A 16,070-nucleotide genomic window follows, 5' to 3' on the forward strand; every position below is an offset into this window, starting at 1 on the left:
ATAGCTAATAAGCATGTGAAAGGTGTTCAACAACATGAGCCGTTAGAGAAATGCACATTAAAGCCACAGTGAGATACTACTTCACGCCCACTAGAATGTCTGTAATCAAGAAGGCAGACAATGACAAGTGTTGCTGAGGATGGAGAAATCAGAACTCCCATACATTGCTAGTAAGCATGTAAAATGGTTCAGCTGCTTTGGAAAATAGTCTAGTAGTTCCTTAACAGGTTAAAGACAGAGTTTCCATCTGACCTAGCAGTTTCACTCCTAGGTATATACAGAGAAAGGAAAACTGGGTTCTCACAAAAACTTGTACATGAATGTTCAAACAGCATTATTCATAGTAGCCAAAAAGTGGAAACAGCTCAAGTGTGTGTCAACTGATGAACGGTAAATAAAATATGGCCTATCCATACAGTTGAATATTACTCAGCCGTAAAAAGGAACGAAGTACTGATATGTGTTAGAACATGGATGAACCTTGAAAATGTTATGCCAAATAAAAGAAGCCAGACACAAAAGGCCACATGCTGTATGGCTCTCTTTATTTGAAATCTCCAGAATAGGCAAATCATCTATATATAAAGACAGAAAGTAGATTAGTGGTTGTCAGGAGCTAGGGGGTTGGGGGAAAATGGGGAGGGACTGTTAATGAGTGTGAGATTTCTTGTTGGGTAATGAAAATGTTAAAATTTAGATTGTGGCGATGGTTGTACAACCCTGTGAATATACTAAAAACTGCTGAACTATACACTTTGAGTGTGTGAAGTGAATTATATGATGTGCGAATTATTTCAACAGAGCTGTTATAAGAAAATAAAACACAAAACCCAGGGATCGTTGGATTTTCCTCTTTATACTAGATTGGGGTGGGGGCATAGGAACTATTGATAACAAAAAGCTAGCACCAGAAACATGGCATGAGAATCTTGGAAGCTTTAGTAGGCGGTGGGCTAATTCTCCAGGGAATGAACAAGCACAAGTGGCAAGGCTTCAGGGCGGCAGATAAATGAGGGTGTTAGGATCCTAGGTCAGGTGACATTGGGAAGGAGGAGAATAGTGGAGTCCTAAGGGTTAGTCAGCCTTATTTGACTCCCTCTGAATGCTTAAAGGAGATTTCTGAGACCTATATATTAGTAAATGAGGTTTGAGGATTATAACAGGATAAGATTTTGGAATTCTGAAAATTTTTTCTTTAATCCTTTTTTTCTGATCTTTCTTTCTTGAGATGTCCATCAGCCTCCTTCTAAAAGGAAAAACTTTAAAAGCTGTATATAGTTTGTTCTTGGCTAAAAAAAAATTGTCATTCCTATGTTGAAAATATTTTGATGGCAAGAGGTTATTGAAATCACAAACGTTTTTAATTATTTACTTCCTATTTTGCTGAGGAAGATTGGCCCTGAGCTAACATCTGTGCCAATCTTCCTCTATTTTGTATGAGGGCCACCTGCCACATCGTGGCTTGATAAATGATGTAAGTCTGTGCCCAGAACCAAACCTGTGAACTCAGGGTGCTGAAGCAGAACGCACTAAACTTAACCACTATGCTATGGGGCTGGCCCCGAAATCACAAGCATTTTTATTGACGAATTAGTGTTGTAGTAGTGTCATTTTTATTTATTTCTGTTTTAGATGCTATTAGAGAAATTTATTGAAGAATGCAGGTTCCCTCCAGTGCCAGATGCCATTTGTTGCTATCAGAAGTGCCATGGATATTCCAAAATCCAGATATACATAACTGATCCAGACTTTAAGGTAAATGTTGAATGTATACCAGGACATTAACTTACAGAATTGTGCCATAAAATGGATTTAGAATACATCCTGTAATTGGAGGCACCCGAGTTCTTTGGCTTGCCAGTAATTTTATGTTCCGTTGTCCACCGGTTCCCCTGGACTTCTTTGGGTCTGCATCATCTCACATGGGAACCGAGAGCTGCGGAAATAAACACTGAGAGCAGAGTGGTGACCTGAGAAGGCAGGCTGGCTAATTCCATTTCCCTTTTCTAGCCTCTATTCCATATAACGGCCTATTCTTTAAGAGCACGGGAAACAAAACGAGGTTGTTACCTCTGATTTGTTGCAATTCTAATCTCTTGTAAAATTAGAGTTGAAGAATCTAAAGGACATTGTGATCACTGAGGTCCTGGAGACCTAAGTTTGAGACCACGTGTGGTACTTAATTGAGTGAATAAGTTACTGGTCCTTAGTTTATTCAAGAATATAGTAACTGCCCACTGTTGCACTGTCCCTGGTTAGTAGATCAGATGAAATAATGTTTATAAAATATTTGATACATTGTAAAAGATAATGCAGCTGTAGCTGTGGAAATGAATATGTCAGTCAAGCTCTGGCACTAGGCATCCTAGGGTACAGCAGGATTGTACCCCTGCACGAGGAAATGTGATGTCTAGTTATGTCTGCTAGATGAATACAGACAGCTCTCTCTCTTTAATATGTGGATCGTGAGTGTGACAGAGAGTGTGTATATGCATAGACATCTTTAAAATGTGAATTAAAAACTTTTTTAAACCCACAGGGTTTTATAAGAATCAGCTGTTGCCAATACTGTAAAATAGAATTTCACATGAACTGTTGGAAGAAGTTAAAAACAACAACCTTTAATGATAAAATTGACAAGGTAAGGCTAATAAAATTGTCTGGATTTTTTAGTATGCTTAGTTTACTTGGGTTTTTTCCCCCCGAGAATCCTCAGAGAATGTCTTAAATGAATGTAAATCCTTCCTATGCATTCTAGACATAATTAGAAAGTTTCAAATTAAAACTTTAATGATGAAGTAGGAAATCAGTTTTTGTTTTTATTTTGTGCAAGTATGAAGGCAGTCACTGTAGAGGTCTTTAATAGATTGCTTAACCACGTTGACATTGGGAACGTTATGATCAAATATAAAAATGTTAGTGTCTCATTTTAAAATATAGGTCTTAAATTATGCACTGACAATTTGAGTCCTTCAGGGATCTTTTATTTAATTACTTTGGAGTTATGATGTACAATTGGGGCTCAGATTTTTTTATTTTCTGCCAAAATTTGATGAGATATAAAAGAAATCAACTTAAATTTTCTACTGTCACTTCTCATTGGGTTTTCTCTTAATTAGCAACATAATGATGTGAATTCTCATTAGTTGGGTATGCTTTGAGAGAAGGCGGGATTTTATCATCTTATTTGCATTCATAGAATTTGTTTCTAATCCATATAAGCTATGGCCTTTAAAAAAAAAAAAAAGAAAGAAAAAACCTTTTTCTACACTCCATAGGCTCACACAAACCCCTGTCCTCACTGGAGGAAATAAATAAAGTGGTTGTGCTAGGTGTCTGTTAGCAATAGGAATTATTCAAGTTTGGTAGAAATAAATTCTCACGTTTTATACACTTTCACATAGTTAACTAAAGACATAATGATATGACCAAATAACTGTTGCCATTAGTCACTTCTGCTATGTCTTTGTCTCACTTAATTGAGTTTCTCTAGCTATACACGCTTTCTTAGTGGTCTTAACCATTCCCATGGGTTTAAATACCTTTTGTAAATTAGTCAGGTTTCATTAGGATATGCCAAAGTCACATACAACCCAAACATCTCATGACTTACAATAAGAAAGCTTCATTCTTTGCTTGTTTTACTTGTCCTGAAGTTCTGCAGCTGTTGGCCAGGGTTGGGCTGTAGCAGCTCCAGTCTGTGTGGCTGTGTTCTTTGTTTCTTTTCTTTCTTTTTTTTTTTTGAGGAAGATTAACCCTGAGGTAACTGCTGCCAGTCCTGTTTTTTGCTGAGGAAGACTGGCCCTGAGCTAACATCCATACCCATCTTCCTCTACTTTATATGTGGGACACCTGCTACAGCATGGCTTGCCAAGCGGTGCCATGTCCACACCCGAGATCTGAACCGGTGAACCCTGGGCTGCCGAAGCGGAACGTGCGAACTTAACCACTGCACCACCGGGCCGGCCCCTGTTGGCTTCTGAATCAGTGTTGAAGAGTGACTGAAACATGTTCTTGGGGCAAAGGGTAAAGAGCAGTGGCCAATCCATGCAGTGTCTCTTGAAATTTTTGCTTAGACAAAGGGTACATCATATCAGCTCACCTTGCATTGATCAAAGCAAGTCATATGGTCAACCCTACAGCCGAAAGTATATTCCTCCTATAGGGAAGTCCGAAAGTCACGTGGCAATGAGCAGGGACTTTCACTGCCTCCCTCAAGGAGATTTTAGCCCATATTTTGACTGTTCATGATGGTTAAAATGGCATATGTGTATAGATTTATTCCGAGATATAGCACTCTTCTTTTTCTTTTTTTTTTTAATCAATAGGATTTTCTACAAGGACTTTGTCTTACCCCTGACTGTGAAGGTATCATTTCTAAAATTATCATCTTCAGCAGTGGTGGTCAAGTCAAATGTGAAGTAAGTATCTAATATAGGGGAAATCTTACTAAGTTGATAACCAAAATGCTTACACCTTTTAAAACATGATTTAAATTTGTGGAAGTTGTATGATTTGGATCTTCTCTTTTCCAGGAAAGAAAACAGTTACTTAATTTAAGAAAATGTAGGAAATATTAGGATGTGAGACCACTTCTTTGCAATGAAGGATTCTCGCATCCTTTTATTTCCTAATAGGAAAAGGAGGCTTTTTATATTTTGGTTTTACTGTTTTTACTCTTTTTGATAACCTTCCTTTCTTAATGCCCAGTAAACTTTTCGGTGTTGGCAAGGGTGAGGGTTTTTAGAGTGGGGGAAGAGTGTCTTGAGGGATTCCCTTTAACTTCACTGTATGGGAGTGGCAGGAGTGGGTTGTTGTAATGATACTTGTAGTTTATTTGATCTGCTTATTCTTAATTTTTTTTTAAATGTCTTCCTAAAGTGTGTCTACTCTCTTGTTCCTCTTTTCAGTAAATTATTTTGCTAGTTTTCTGGGCTTTTGTATGGGTCAGACTGTCATCACTGTTCTCTATCAAATTGAACATTGACTGTGTGTGCTTCTGAAATGCTTCTTACTTGTGGTTTTGTGCTTTATGTCATGGGAGTATGAGACAAATTTTGGATGTCTTTGTTTTATTTAAAGTTTGAACACAAGGTCATAAAAGAAAAGGTTCCTCCAAGACCTATTCTGAAACAGAAATGTTCTAGGTAAGATTTTTAACAATCAATCAGTAGCTTAATGATGTCTATTAGAATGTAACTCTGTTAAACGCAGATATCTAAATTATGCTGCGTTTTAAATTGGCTGTGCACACATGCCCAAATAAGTGGTTTTTAAATGAATTCTATGGATATTCAGAACTTAAAGAGAATTAGACTAGAATGGTTAAATAATAAAAACTTGAATCAGAAGCATTATTTAGTGATTGAATTTATAAGTAAAATTATGACATTTGATACTGTGAAATGACGTGTTTGATTAATAGATTTGGCATTTAGATAAAAATTTTATATTTAGCTCTCAGTTGTTTAAACTTTAATTCCAAAAGCATTTTTCCTTTTTGTCTCTCTTGAGCAAAGATTTTGAACCAATGACTCTTTCTCACTCTGAAATACTCAGTGTACTGTCAAAATTATTCACTTCTCTGTATCTTCTTGTTCAGATCAAATAATTCCAATTCTTTTTTCTTTTCTTTTTGGTCCTGCTTCTTGTTTTCCATTCTAAGAAGTGATTTTTTTCATTATTGGTGACCAAGAAAAAGCAAAAGAAAAGATAAACAAAATTATTTGTTGAAGAGAATTCATTGTAACCATATCAATCAAATTCCAGTGTTGTGGGCCAACATTGGGATGTGAAAATAGTATTTTACTGCAGGATATTTATTTGAAACGAGCACTTACACGTATTATCTTGCAGAGTAATTTTTACTGTTCCTATTTACCCTAAGGACTAACTTATATACATGAAAATAACATCTGTACAATCTGTACTTACCAACTATATAATTAGAAGTCACTCAATTATTGAGGTTCTTGTATTCATGAAACAAGTACCCTTATTTTGACTGAATTGACCACATATGTCAACAGTTTTTGATATTGAACACAACATGCAGGCCAAGTTCTAACTAAAAAGGAAAACTTCTAACTTATTGCTTGGAGAATGGTTTCTGCAGTAGGCCAAGGAAAATAATTAACTGAGTTATAACAAAGGTGAATTCTCACTAATTGTAAATGTTTATCAGCCTAGAGAAGCTCAGACTGAAAGAAGACAAAAAAATAAAGAGAAAGATCCAAAAAAAGGAAGCAAAAAAACTAGCTCAAGAAAGAATGGAAGAGGACCTAAGGGAAAGTAATCCACCCAAAACTGAAGAACAGAAAGGTATGCTGAAATCCAGTGCACGACATTCGCATATCTTATTGGGCCTTATATTAATTGTTATTGAATTGAAATTTAGATTTGGTAGTGTTTTAATACTGTCACCATTTTCTGTTACTCCAAGATGGGGAGGGGCTGCTGTAACGAGCACTGACTTTGGAATCAGTACACAGGGATTCAGAAGCCTGCCTACCACTAACTGGGGGCAAACTCTGTCAGATGGCTCATCTCTGCAGGGAAGGTAGAAATATCTGACGTGAGATTGTATGTTTGACGGTTCTCTGTAAACTCCACTGTGTGGATTTAAGTTCCAAAATGTTGGACTGTAAATTAGCTACTAATTATCTGAAATAATGCTGAATTCAAATAAAGCAGCAGTTCACAAAAGGTGCCACAAAGATGATGGTCTGGCTTCTGTTTTACGCTGGTCTTGTCGTCATTCCCCCATCAACATGGAAATGTCTCGGTAATTTTACTGTTCCTGTGGATGTATTGGCTGGTATATTTACTTTCTGTTTTTAGTTGAATAAGATATTCTTTCTGCTATGATGACTGTTTCCAAAATGAAATATTTCCTTTTGCTGTCTTTCTTTTTCATCTAGTATTCCATGAAAGTTTCACAAATCAATCAAAATTGTCTTTCCTAATAAAAAAGTCTTTAGTCAGTGTTTGTATTTTAACTTTGCATGCTTCAAGAGGCCAAATGGCCATCCATTAGGGAAGTGCCTGGGTGGGAAGATGAACTTCTGAGATATTTTCCAACTTGGAGTTGACCCCATAGGATCCAACAATAAGATGGATAACATAACAGTAACTGCCAAATATTAGTTGAATTCATAACTGAATAAATGATTCCTTCAACTCCAAAAAATACCCTTTGCATTCTTAATGACTAAACATTCTTTGAATATAAAGTTTAGGTAGTGATGGAAAGAAGGTACTTCCTTTTGATATGTTTGGTTTCATGTGAACTTTCATATCTTTTCAAAGTTATTGTTAAATATTTATATTCCTAATTTTAAAATCTTGAGTTATTTATTAAAAGAACATAAAGAATCCATCTGAGTTGTGTTTTATATTATTATATAATGTTACATTATTTTCTGTCTGAGTTTATATCTTTGCAAATTGGTCTTATTTCTCACTTCAGCTGTCCATTGTTATTTATCCTTAGAAACTGTAGACAGTGTTCAGAGTGGCCAGTTCCTCGACGACAGAATTCTGCAGTGCATAAAGCAGTATGCTGACAAGATTAAATGTGGTGTACTGAATACTTCCAAGCTTCTCAAAGAATTGCTTTCTTGGAAGGTTTTAAGCACAGAAGACTACACAACCTGTTTTTCTAACAGAAATTTTCTAAATGAAGCAGTGGACTATGTCATTCGTCACTTGATTCAAGAAAAGAATAGAGTAAAGACAAGGATATTTCTGCATGTTTTGAGTGAGCTTAAAGAAGTGGAGCCAAAATTAGCCACCTGGATCCAGAAACTTAATAGCTTTGGTATGTCACTTAATTCTAGAGAGGCAGTTTGGTGGAACAATAAATGTAGGCCTCTGAATCTGTTTTTCATTTTCCTATCATCATTTATGATTTTTTTAAATGTAGGACTACAAATTTGTATGGTTAAAAATACTATTTCCCCTCAACTCACAATTTTTAGGTTATTTTATAGATAGGTTACAGTATACTTTTTTGAAAAGTGTAAATACAGGAAAGTTCGGTCAATAAGAAAAATCCAGTCCTGTATTATGCTTAATTATATTTGTAAATGTGTAAACTGTGTGAATACTAGGCACAACCATAAGTAAATAGCGCCCCCTGGAGTTGCCTGGCTGTGGAGTGCCCTCTGGGGTTGTGCAGTTCAGTAGTCAGATTCCTTAATGAAAAATTTAGAGATAAGAGTTGATGGAACTAATTGCTTAGGATCACCTAAGGCAAATCTGTATCCAAGGATTAATCTATATCACCTAAGGTGAGTCTATATTTAAGGATTATGAGAAAAATACCCTGGGGTTGAACTAGGCTGTTGTGAATCACAAGATTATAAAACTCTGTTGCTTTCTTCTGCTTTTCCTAATTTGATTGAGGAAGAACCCCCAAGCAGGCCCTTTGCCCAAGGCCATTCAGGGATCAAGAAGGCAGCTGCAGATAGAGTTGTTGTCTAACACTAGATAGTGATTTCCTTGGGTACCTACCAGGGCCCTGTTTATCTTGGTACCATGATGGCCCCTGGCCCCACACAATAGATGATTCAGTTGTCACCTGTTGGATAATGGCTAATGAAGCACAGCAGAGCAGGGCCTTTCAACAGCAGCCCAGGGAGTGAGCCTGCCAGGCCTCTGCGAGCCACCCAACCTGCCTGAGTTTTCAGAGACGTAGAGCTGTTGGAATTCTAGGGTTGCAGAGAATAATTGATGAATTTCTGTCAGTAGAGACAGAGTAAGATGGCAGCAAACTTGGCATGGTTGATAGCTAAATGTTGCTGCTTTGAGCATAGGTCTCCATAGGTTTCTGGACCCAGAAAGTTACTCTTAAGTGATAAGATTATCATTAGCATCTCTTAACAATCAGATAAGTAAATTATAAAGTTATTTCTTACTTTGAGAAAGGTAGGCTTTCTGGTTAAGCTTAGCTGGACATGAGTGCCCACTACTGTTCATTCTGGTGAACTGTAGCATTTGAGCCTTACAGCTCATTGACAGGAAAATATGAATGTGTCTGTCCTTGTGATCCAATGCATTTATTCTGAAGATTAAGGGTATCGTTTAATATATATGCATACTATTCAAAGTTGCAGTTTCTGTGTAAAGTTGTAAAATAAGTTCAAGCATGTTAATTAGTAAGGCTGTACTCTGGCCCTGATGTAAAACTCATATTTAATAAAGCAAGGACTTTCTAGTTCCTGGAATTTCACTTTTCTTCTCACAAAAAGACTATACAGCAGAGTCACATCCTGTGTAGATTTAACACGAGAGGTCAATTCATATGCAGGATGAGGGAGGAAATTAACATTTCAGTAATATAAGTGATCGGCCTTCCCTCCCCTCACTGAGCACGTGCTCAGATGTGAGCCTTAGATGAGAGATGTGAATGTGGTATTTCTTCCCTGGCAGTTCCCTTAAACCTGGTATCGTGTGAGTATTTTACGTGATCCCTGGTTCTGGTGTTTATAAAGATACTAATTTTTCATACAATGTGACCTCTGAAAGCCATTTCGTCTGGAAGAAACAGCCGTCCGGGCTAGTTTTGACTCAGCAGTCTGCTTCATTTGCTGACTGAGACTCTGGCCAACGCAGGAGGTGACCATGCTGTATGAGAGGCATGTGGGGAGATAGGACAGGCTAATCTTTGCTTTCTGGTGGCTGTGTTACTAACGAGCAGAGGCTCACCGTGTTTTCAGTAGCAGTGTCTGAGGTTCCAGCCACCCCTTTTTTTGATTTGTAGAAGGTGGAATTAAAGTGGGCATAGTGACCACCCTGATTTTTCTGAGGAAGGTAAGGAACCATGATGTTTTAGGGGATAAGGAGAAATTCATAGAGGTGTTGAGAGAGTTTACCCATTCTCTGTTTTAAAGGCATTTGGGAGTCTTTTGCATAGTATTGATGTTTTGTTACTATGGAATATGTGTAGCAAAGTTTTGTAAAATCTTGCTAGTTTGTACTAATTGGAATGAAAGTCATTATGAATTAATGAAAAATGATTATATTTTTAAAGGAATTTAATGCCTTACTTTTATCACCTAAATCTAGTAAAAATAACTGTAATGATAGAAGCTTTGGCCCACACTCTTCAACTTGTAGATAAAAGTTATTATAATTAGCATATCAACATTAAATGGTGTTTCTAAAATGCAAAATAGTTTGGACAAGTTGGTATTCAAGTATTTAAATGTTTTCAATGAAAATATAAGCAAACTATAATGGGACCGCTTTCAACGATGTGAAACTGAATGTGATTTTACAGTAAATGATTTTCCCTTCTGATTCGGGTTTTGTTTTTACTTCAGGCTTAGACGCCACGGGACCTTTTTTTTCTCGTTATGGAGCGTCTCTCAAGGAGCTTGATTTTAGCATCATGACTTTTCTCTGGAATGAGAAATACGGACATAAACTTGGCTCCATAGAAGGAAAGCAGCTTGATTATTTCTATGAGCCAACATCATTGAAGGAAGCACGGTGTTTAATATGGCTGCTAGAAGAGCACAGAGACAAGTTCCCAGCATTGCATAATGCTTTGGATGAATTCTTTGATATAATGGGTATGTGGACTGAGTTTCAGTTTAATCTTAGGAAAAAATCTACGAAGGACCCCAGCTTATTTCAATACTTAAAGAAAATAGTGAAAATTATTATGATACAACCAGCTTATTTGGAGAGGTTAGGGATTAAGAATAGTGATTTTTTTCACCTCATAAAGCCTTTTTACTCTGTGGAGCTAAGTGTTGTGGAAATACACAGATGGGTATGTTACACTGACTACACGCCATAATATTCTCATCTTAGATGTTTTGACAGCATCATGGCAAAGATTGCATGTTAAAGGGATGGAATTTATTATTATTAAATGGTTTCATTTTGGCAGTCAAGGAAACATTGGCCTGCGGAAGTAGGTGATGTTTGCAGAATCCAGAACAGATAGCACAGCTGTTGTAGTGGGAAGAGCCTGGAAGTGGGAGTCAGGAAAAGTAGTCTGTGGTTCTGCTTCTTCCCTGGGTTTTACTGATGCTTGAAGGCCCCTGCTAGGTGTTAACAAGGAATTCAGAAATGCTTATCCAGTCCTTGCCCTCAAGGACCTCTTGTTCTACAAAAGGGAATACGGTGAATATACACATAACTGTAATATGGGAGGAAGCTCAGGTAGGACCAGAGAAAGTGCTGCTGCTTCAGCTGGAGGACTGAGCGCTTACCTTCTCCCTGGGAAAGAGGAAAGCCTTGGTGCGGTGGTAGAGTCCAGATTAGCTGTGGACACAGAGGTGGAGTTGGACAGGGTGACTCCTGAGCTTAGAGGTGTAGGGTGGAGGGGAACTGGGGGACCTGTTTGGGTATTGCCATGGAGTCCAGTTTGGCAGAATAGGACAACCAGTAGTTAATTCCTTAGCTGCTCTTGGATCTTAGTTTCTTCATCATTAAAATGAGAGGATTTGGAGCCAGTGATCTGTGTGGTTCTGTTTTGCTTCAAAATTCATATATTTTAGATTCTAAATTAATTTTAATTTCTTAGCTTTGGTACTACTTGTATGTCTTCTGAGAATGCCGCTCCCCTTTTTCCTCAGCATCATAAGTCTACTTTATATATTGTTAGACTTTTAAGTGTCACGCTATTTGTTTTAAAGTATACATTAAAAGGTCTGGCGTTATAGAAAAGTGTCACATGTTACAAAGTTCAAATGCAGTATAAGGAACTGAAAAGCTTACTTCTCTTGTGGTTCTCAGGAAGGCACGCACTCAAATATAGATGGCTTTATTCTTCCAGGACACTGCTTCATGACTGGAGGTGACATGCTACTTGGTAGCCTGAATTTATTGCCATCAGTTTGCTGCTGCTGGTAATAAAGTGCTGTCCTGGAACTGAGCTTACAAAACCTGGTGTATGTTTGATCACACAAGACAACCAAAAAGGACGCAGTTCCCTCTCAGTGTGCCTTTATCCTGATTCTCCTCTTCTAAACTTTAAATACACAGTCCATCTGGCTATGACAGTTTCTCTGCTTTTAGTCACCAACCAAATGACTGGCCAACAGATTTTCAAGTTGGATAGCTCTGTCTCAGACCAGACATTTTCAATCTTATCTCCTTTCATTTAAAAGAATGATTATATTTCTTAAAACTTTTAAAAATCTACTGATCTTGTAAATAACGGTGTTCAATAATATCACCAATGCTAAGATAATTGGGAGCCCCAGCCTCTCTCCTCAACTCTGGATGCTCATTTCCCTGTTGGAATTTCTGTGTAGACAGCCAAGAGGCCCCCTAAGAGCAGCGTGGCTGAACCACACTCATCTCTAGAGACCTGTTTTTCCTAAATTTATCTCAGTTAATACCATTGTCTCTGTCTTGTTTTTAAGGAGGAAATTCTGAAATTAGTCTGACTCTTCCTTTTCCCTGTTACACCGTACCTGGTTTGTTAGCAATCCAAATAAGCTTTGTCTTTGATCTCTCCTCTCCTGTCCGTGTCCAGTTCCCTGGGCCAGGACCTTAGTCATCTTTCTGTGATTAGACTGTCACAGTAGCCTCCAAACTGGTCTCCATGCCTCTAGACCCTCTACTTCAAGTCCTTCTCTCATATTGCCACTGGTGACTCTTCTAGAACATCTCTCTGATCCTACAACTACCCTGTTTGGGAAACACTTGCTTAGTTTTGCCTCATAGTGAGTTCGAATCATGTGTCTGGATTCATCGTCACTCTCCCCATCTGCCCTCTGAGTATACACCCCCCTTCCTACTGTGCCTTCCTGCCTCCTATCTTTGCTCTTGTGTTTCCTTCAGCCACGTCCTACCTCTTTGCTGGTTTAAAGCCCTCCCTCACCCCTCCTCAGTCCTCTCCTCTTGAACTTCTGTTATTCCATCAGCTTTGTTACCACTGTATTTTTTTTTGTTACTTTCTTTTGTTTACTTTTTGCTGAGGAAGATTCACCCTGAGCTATTATCCGTTGCCAATCTTCCTCTTTTTGCTTGAGGAAGATTAGCCTTGAGCTAGTATCTGTGCCAGTCTTCCTCTATTTTGTTTGTGGGTCACCACCACAGCATGCTGATGAGTGGTGTCCAAACCTGCACACTTGGGCTGCTAAAGCACACTGTGCCAAACTTAACCACTGTGCCACAGGGCCGGACCCCCATTATATTTTTTATTGTGGCAATGAGCACACTGGTTTACAGGGGTTGCCCTTTTGTCTTTTTTGCAGAACATAAGCAAATGGATGGCAGGGACTGTTCTGTACATCTCTGTGTTCCCAGCACCTAGCATAGAGTTTGGCACCTGTAAGGCACTCAAATTATGCTGAGTTGGACAGAAATTTTATGGTTCTTTGTAGTTTGTTTCCCATTTATTTAGCCATTTGGCCTTTGGTTTCTAAACTAGACTTGTGTCAAAGCCAAATAAGGAGTAGAACATAGTCTATGTTAGTAGTATCTGGAGTGGTTTTCTTTAAGGCTTTACTGTATTGTATGGCAATGTAAATATTTTGTTTGCTCACAAACCATCTGTATCTTTCTGCAGACAGCCGCTGCACTGTGCTAAGGAAACAGGACAGTGGTGATGTGCCAGTAAGTTATTTGATCACTTTAAATGTTATGTTTTGTGTTAGCCAAAGGAAGAGAGGAGGACCCCGGCCAGTGTTTATGTTCATCACAGGTGGTACTCCAGAACCAAAGCTAGAGGACTTCTGGATAACGAGTACTATTTCATTAGAAGGTTAATCCCCATCTTCCTCTTGGAATTGAAACATCAATCAGCAAACTCTGAGGCTTAAATTAGACAATGTCCATAAAGTTTCACAACTAATAGATGTTAATCTTAGAAATAGGAAAGGAGTTCTTGAATCATCTCCTAGCATAAAAATGAAAAGTTATCGGTAATGATTAAAATTTCAGTGGTTTGCTCTGTAAGGAAAACAAAGGGACTTTGTTTTGAGGGACTCCAAATTGAGTTTCAGTTAAAATAATTTCAGTATTGTCTTCCCTAGTAGGTTGTGGCAGTTTTCAAACAGAAAGACACTTGATTACTGGTTTTTAGGATCAAATCATGTATATTTAAAATTTTGTCTTAATCCACTCTATGAAATATTGCCTGGCTAAGTATAAAAAACACAGCTAACATACCCCATGGGAAGTTAAATGCTGCTTCTCAATTCACTGTTTGTGCCCCAGTGTCTGGCCAGGTACAGAATGTCTAGTTTTCCGTAATAAAAGGAAAATTATTAAAATACTATTAGCATATAACTGGAATTACGTTAAAATCTGATTAATTACTTGATGACATAACCTTGTTGAAAATGAGTTTAAAATGTTGGAACAAAAATTTAATTTTAGTTACAACATTAGGCATTAAACTTTTTCTTATTTTGTATTATAAATCATAACACTAGGGTTGACACACTATAGTGTTATTTTTGTTAAACATTTCATGTAATTCAACTTATGACTAGTCTATTAAAATCAGTATGGTATCTTTATAAAATATGGTAGCTTCATAAATGCTGTTATTTGAGTGTTCAGTGATTTTTTTCTTTTTTTTACCATTTTATAGTTTAATTCGACCAAGATGAAAAACAAAGGCAAGAAAAAGAAGCCAAAAGATTCAAAGGTATGGAGTATTTTCTGTACTAATTCTTGTTTAAAATAATTAGTTGAATATATGAATTAGAGCTGACCAATTCTTGGGGATATTTTGAAGCACTTTGTATAGAGACTTTCTAGGCTTTAATCTAAATGTATTTTGGCAGTCTTCTATATATTGAGGAAATTTAAGCTTCGTATTGTATATAAGTAACTCTTGAAAAAGACTCTTATCTTTATTGTCCTTTTTTTTCCCTAAATATTTCCAAGTGAAAACGTGATCATAATGTGGGATTTTGTATGGGTGCTCATAGAGCAGAGTGGCCAAGGCAGACCTGGGTTCATATCTTGGTTCTACCAATTATTATTATTTTTATTATTTTTTTTTATTATCTTTGTGACTTTGGGCAAGTTATTTGACTTCCCTGTGCCCTACTGTCATCATCTGTGTGACAAGACATAATACCTATTGTTAATAACTAATGGAGTTATCTAAAATATTCAAAATAAAGATGGTGAGTACAAATCATGACAGAATCTCAGGATTGATAGGATCCCCTCCTCCTCTCACCTCAGGCTCTGCTGCACGCCCCTGAGAGAACTAGGCACTATTGTTAAGTGTTATGGTGGGTTCTTAGTGGCTCTCATGTATTTGGGGGGGTCAGGTGTGCTGAGAGGGTGGAGAAAGTGAACAAATATTAGGGGAGGATGAGAACAGCTTTTAAGTTCCAGTAGGGCTTTTTTTTATCTTTGACTATATGCCTTCAGTTTACCTAGAATGGAAGTTTAAACTGAGTGACATTTAATTTTTTTTTTTTTTTTTCACTTTTGCACGTGACTTTTATTGCACTTGGGCCCACATTTCTGTTAAGTGAACCTCTGGAAATAGAATTGCTCCATCATCATGTATATGTACATTCAACTTTATCAGACAGTTTTCCAAAGTGATTGTATCAATTTATACACTCACCAACAGTGTTCGAGAACTCCTACCACTTCTCGCTTTAGCCATTCCAGGGGTATAAATAGCTCATCATGAAGTTTTTTGATGACTGATAAGAGTGAACATCTTTTCATATGTCTATTTGCCATTTCTGTATCCTCTTTTGTAAAATACCCATTCAAGCCTTTTGCTGTTTTTCTATTGGATTTTTGGTCTTTGCTTGCTGATTTGTAGGAGTTCTTTGTGCATTCTGGTTTTGAGTTCTGTGTTATTTTTTTTTTAATTAAGGTTATGAAAGTTAACATCCTTGTGAAATTAACAGTTGTACATCATTATTAGTCATGTTGTAGGTACACCACTTCACCCCTAGTGCCCTCCCCCCACTCCCCTTTCCCCTGGCAACCACCGATCAGTTCTCTTTGTCCATATGTTAACTACCACCTATGAGTGGAGTCATGCAGAGTTCGTCTTTCTCTGTCTGGCTTATTTCACTCAACATAATACCCTCAAGGTCTATCCATGTTGTTGTGAATGG

General features: G+C 37.5%; 1 protein-coding gene across 25 annotated transcripts in view; it reads left to right on the forward strand.

The window, feature by feature from the left end:
• TTC3 (tetratricopeptide repeat domain 3) overlaps window positions 1–16,070 on the forward strand; it is a 150,250-nt gene that overhangs the window by 58,326 nt on the left and 75,854 nt on the right. For 16 of the 25 annotated variants that reach the window (XR_011533951.1, XR_011533947.1, XR_011533950.1 and 13 more), the window contains 9 exons: window positions 1,633–1,755; window positions 2,540–2,641; window positions 4,329–4,421; window positions 5,083–5,147; window positions 6,185–6,321; window positions 7,493–7,819; window positions 10,326–10,577; window positions 13,535–13,581; window positions 14,564–14,620. Coding sequence is in view for 22 of the 25 variants with exons in the window: in XM_070597636.1 (XP_070453737.1) it covers window positions 1,633–1,755; window positions 2,540–2,641; window positions 4,329–4,421; window positions 5,083–5,147; window positions 6,185–6,321; window positions 7,493–7,819; window positions 10,326–10,577; window positions 13,535–13,581; window positions 14,564–14,620 (1,203 nt within the window). In the remaining 3 variants the exon portion in view is untranslated. The remainder of the gene's footprint in view (window positions 1–1,632; window positions 1,756–2,539; window positions 2,642–4,328; window positions 4,422–5,082; window positions 5,148–6,184; window positions 6,322–7,492; window positions 7,820–10,325; window positions 10,578–13,534; window positions 13,582–14,563; window positions 14,621–16,070) is intronic. The other 9 variants (XM_070597649.1, XM_070597651.1, XM_070597654.1 and 6 more) reach the window with 1 other exon arrangement.

The sequence above is a fragment of the Equus przewalskii genome, chromosome 27 (genome assembly GCF_037783145.1).
Source record: "Equus przewalskii isolate Varuska chromosome 27, EquPr2, whole genome shotgun sequence".
Taxonomy (NCBI): Eukaryota; Metazoa; Chordata; class Mammalia; order Perissodactyla; family Equidae; genus Equus; species Equus przewalskii.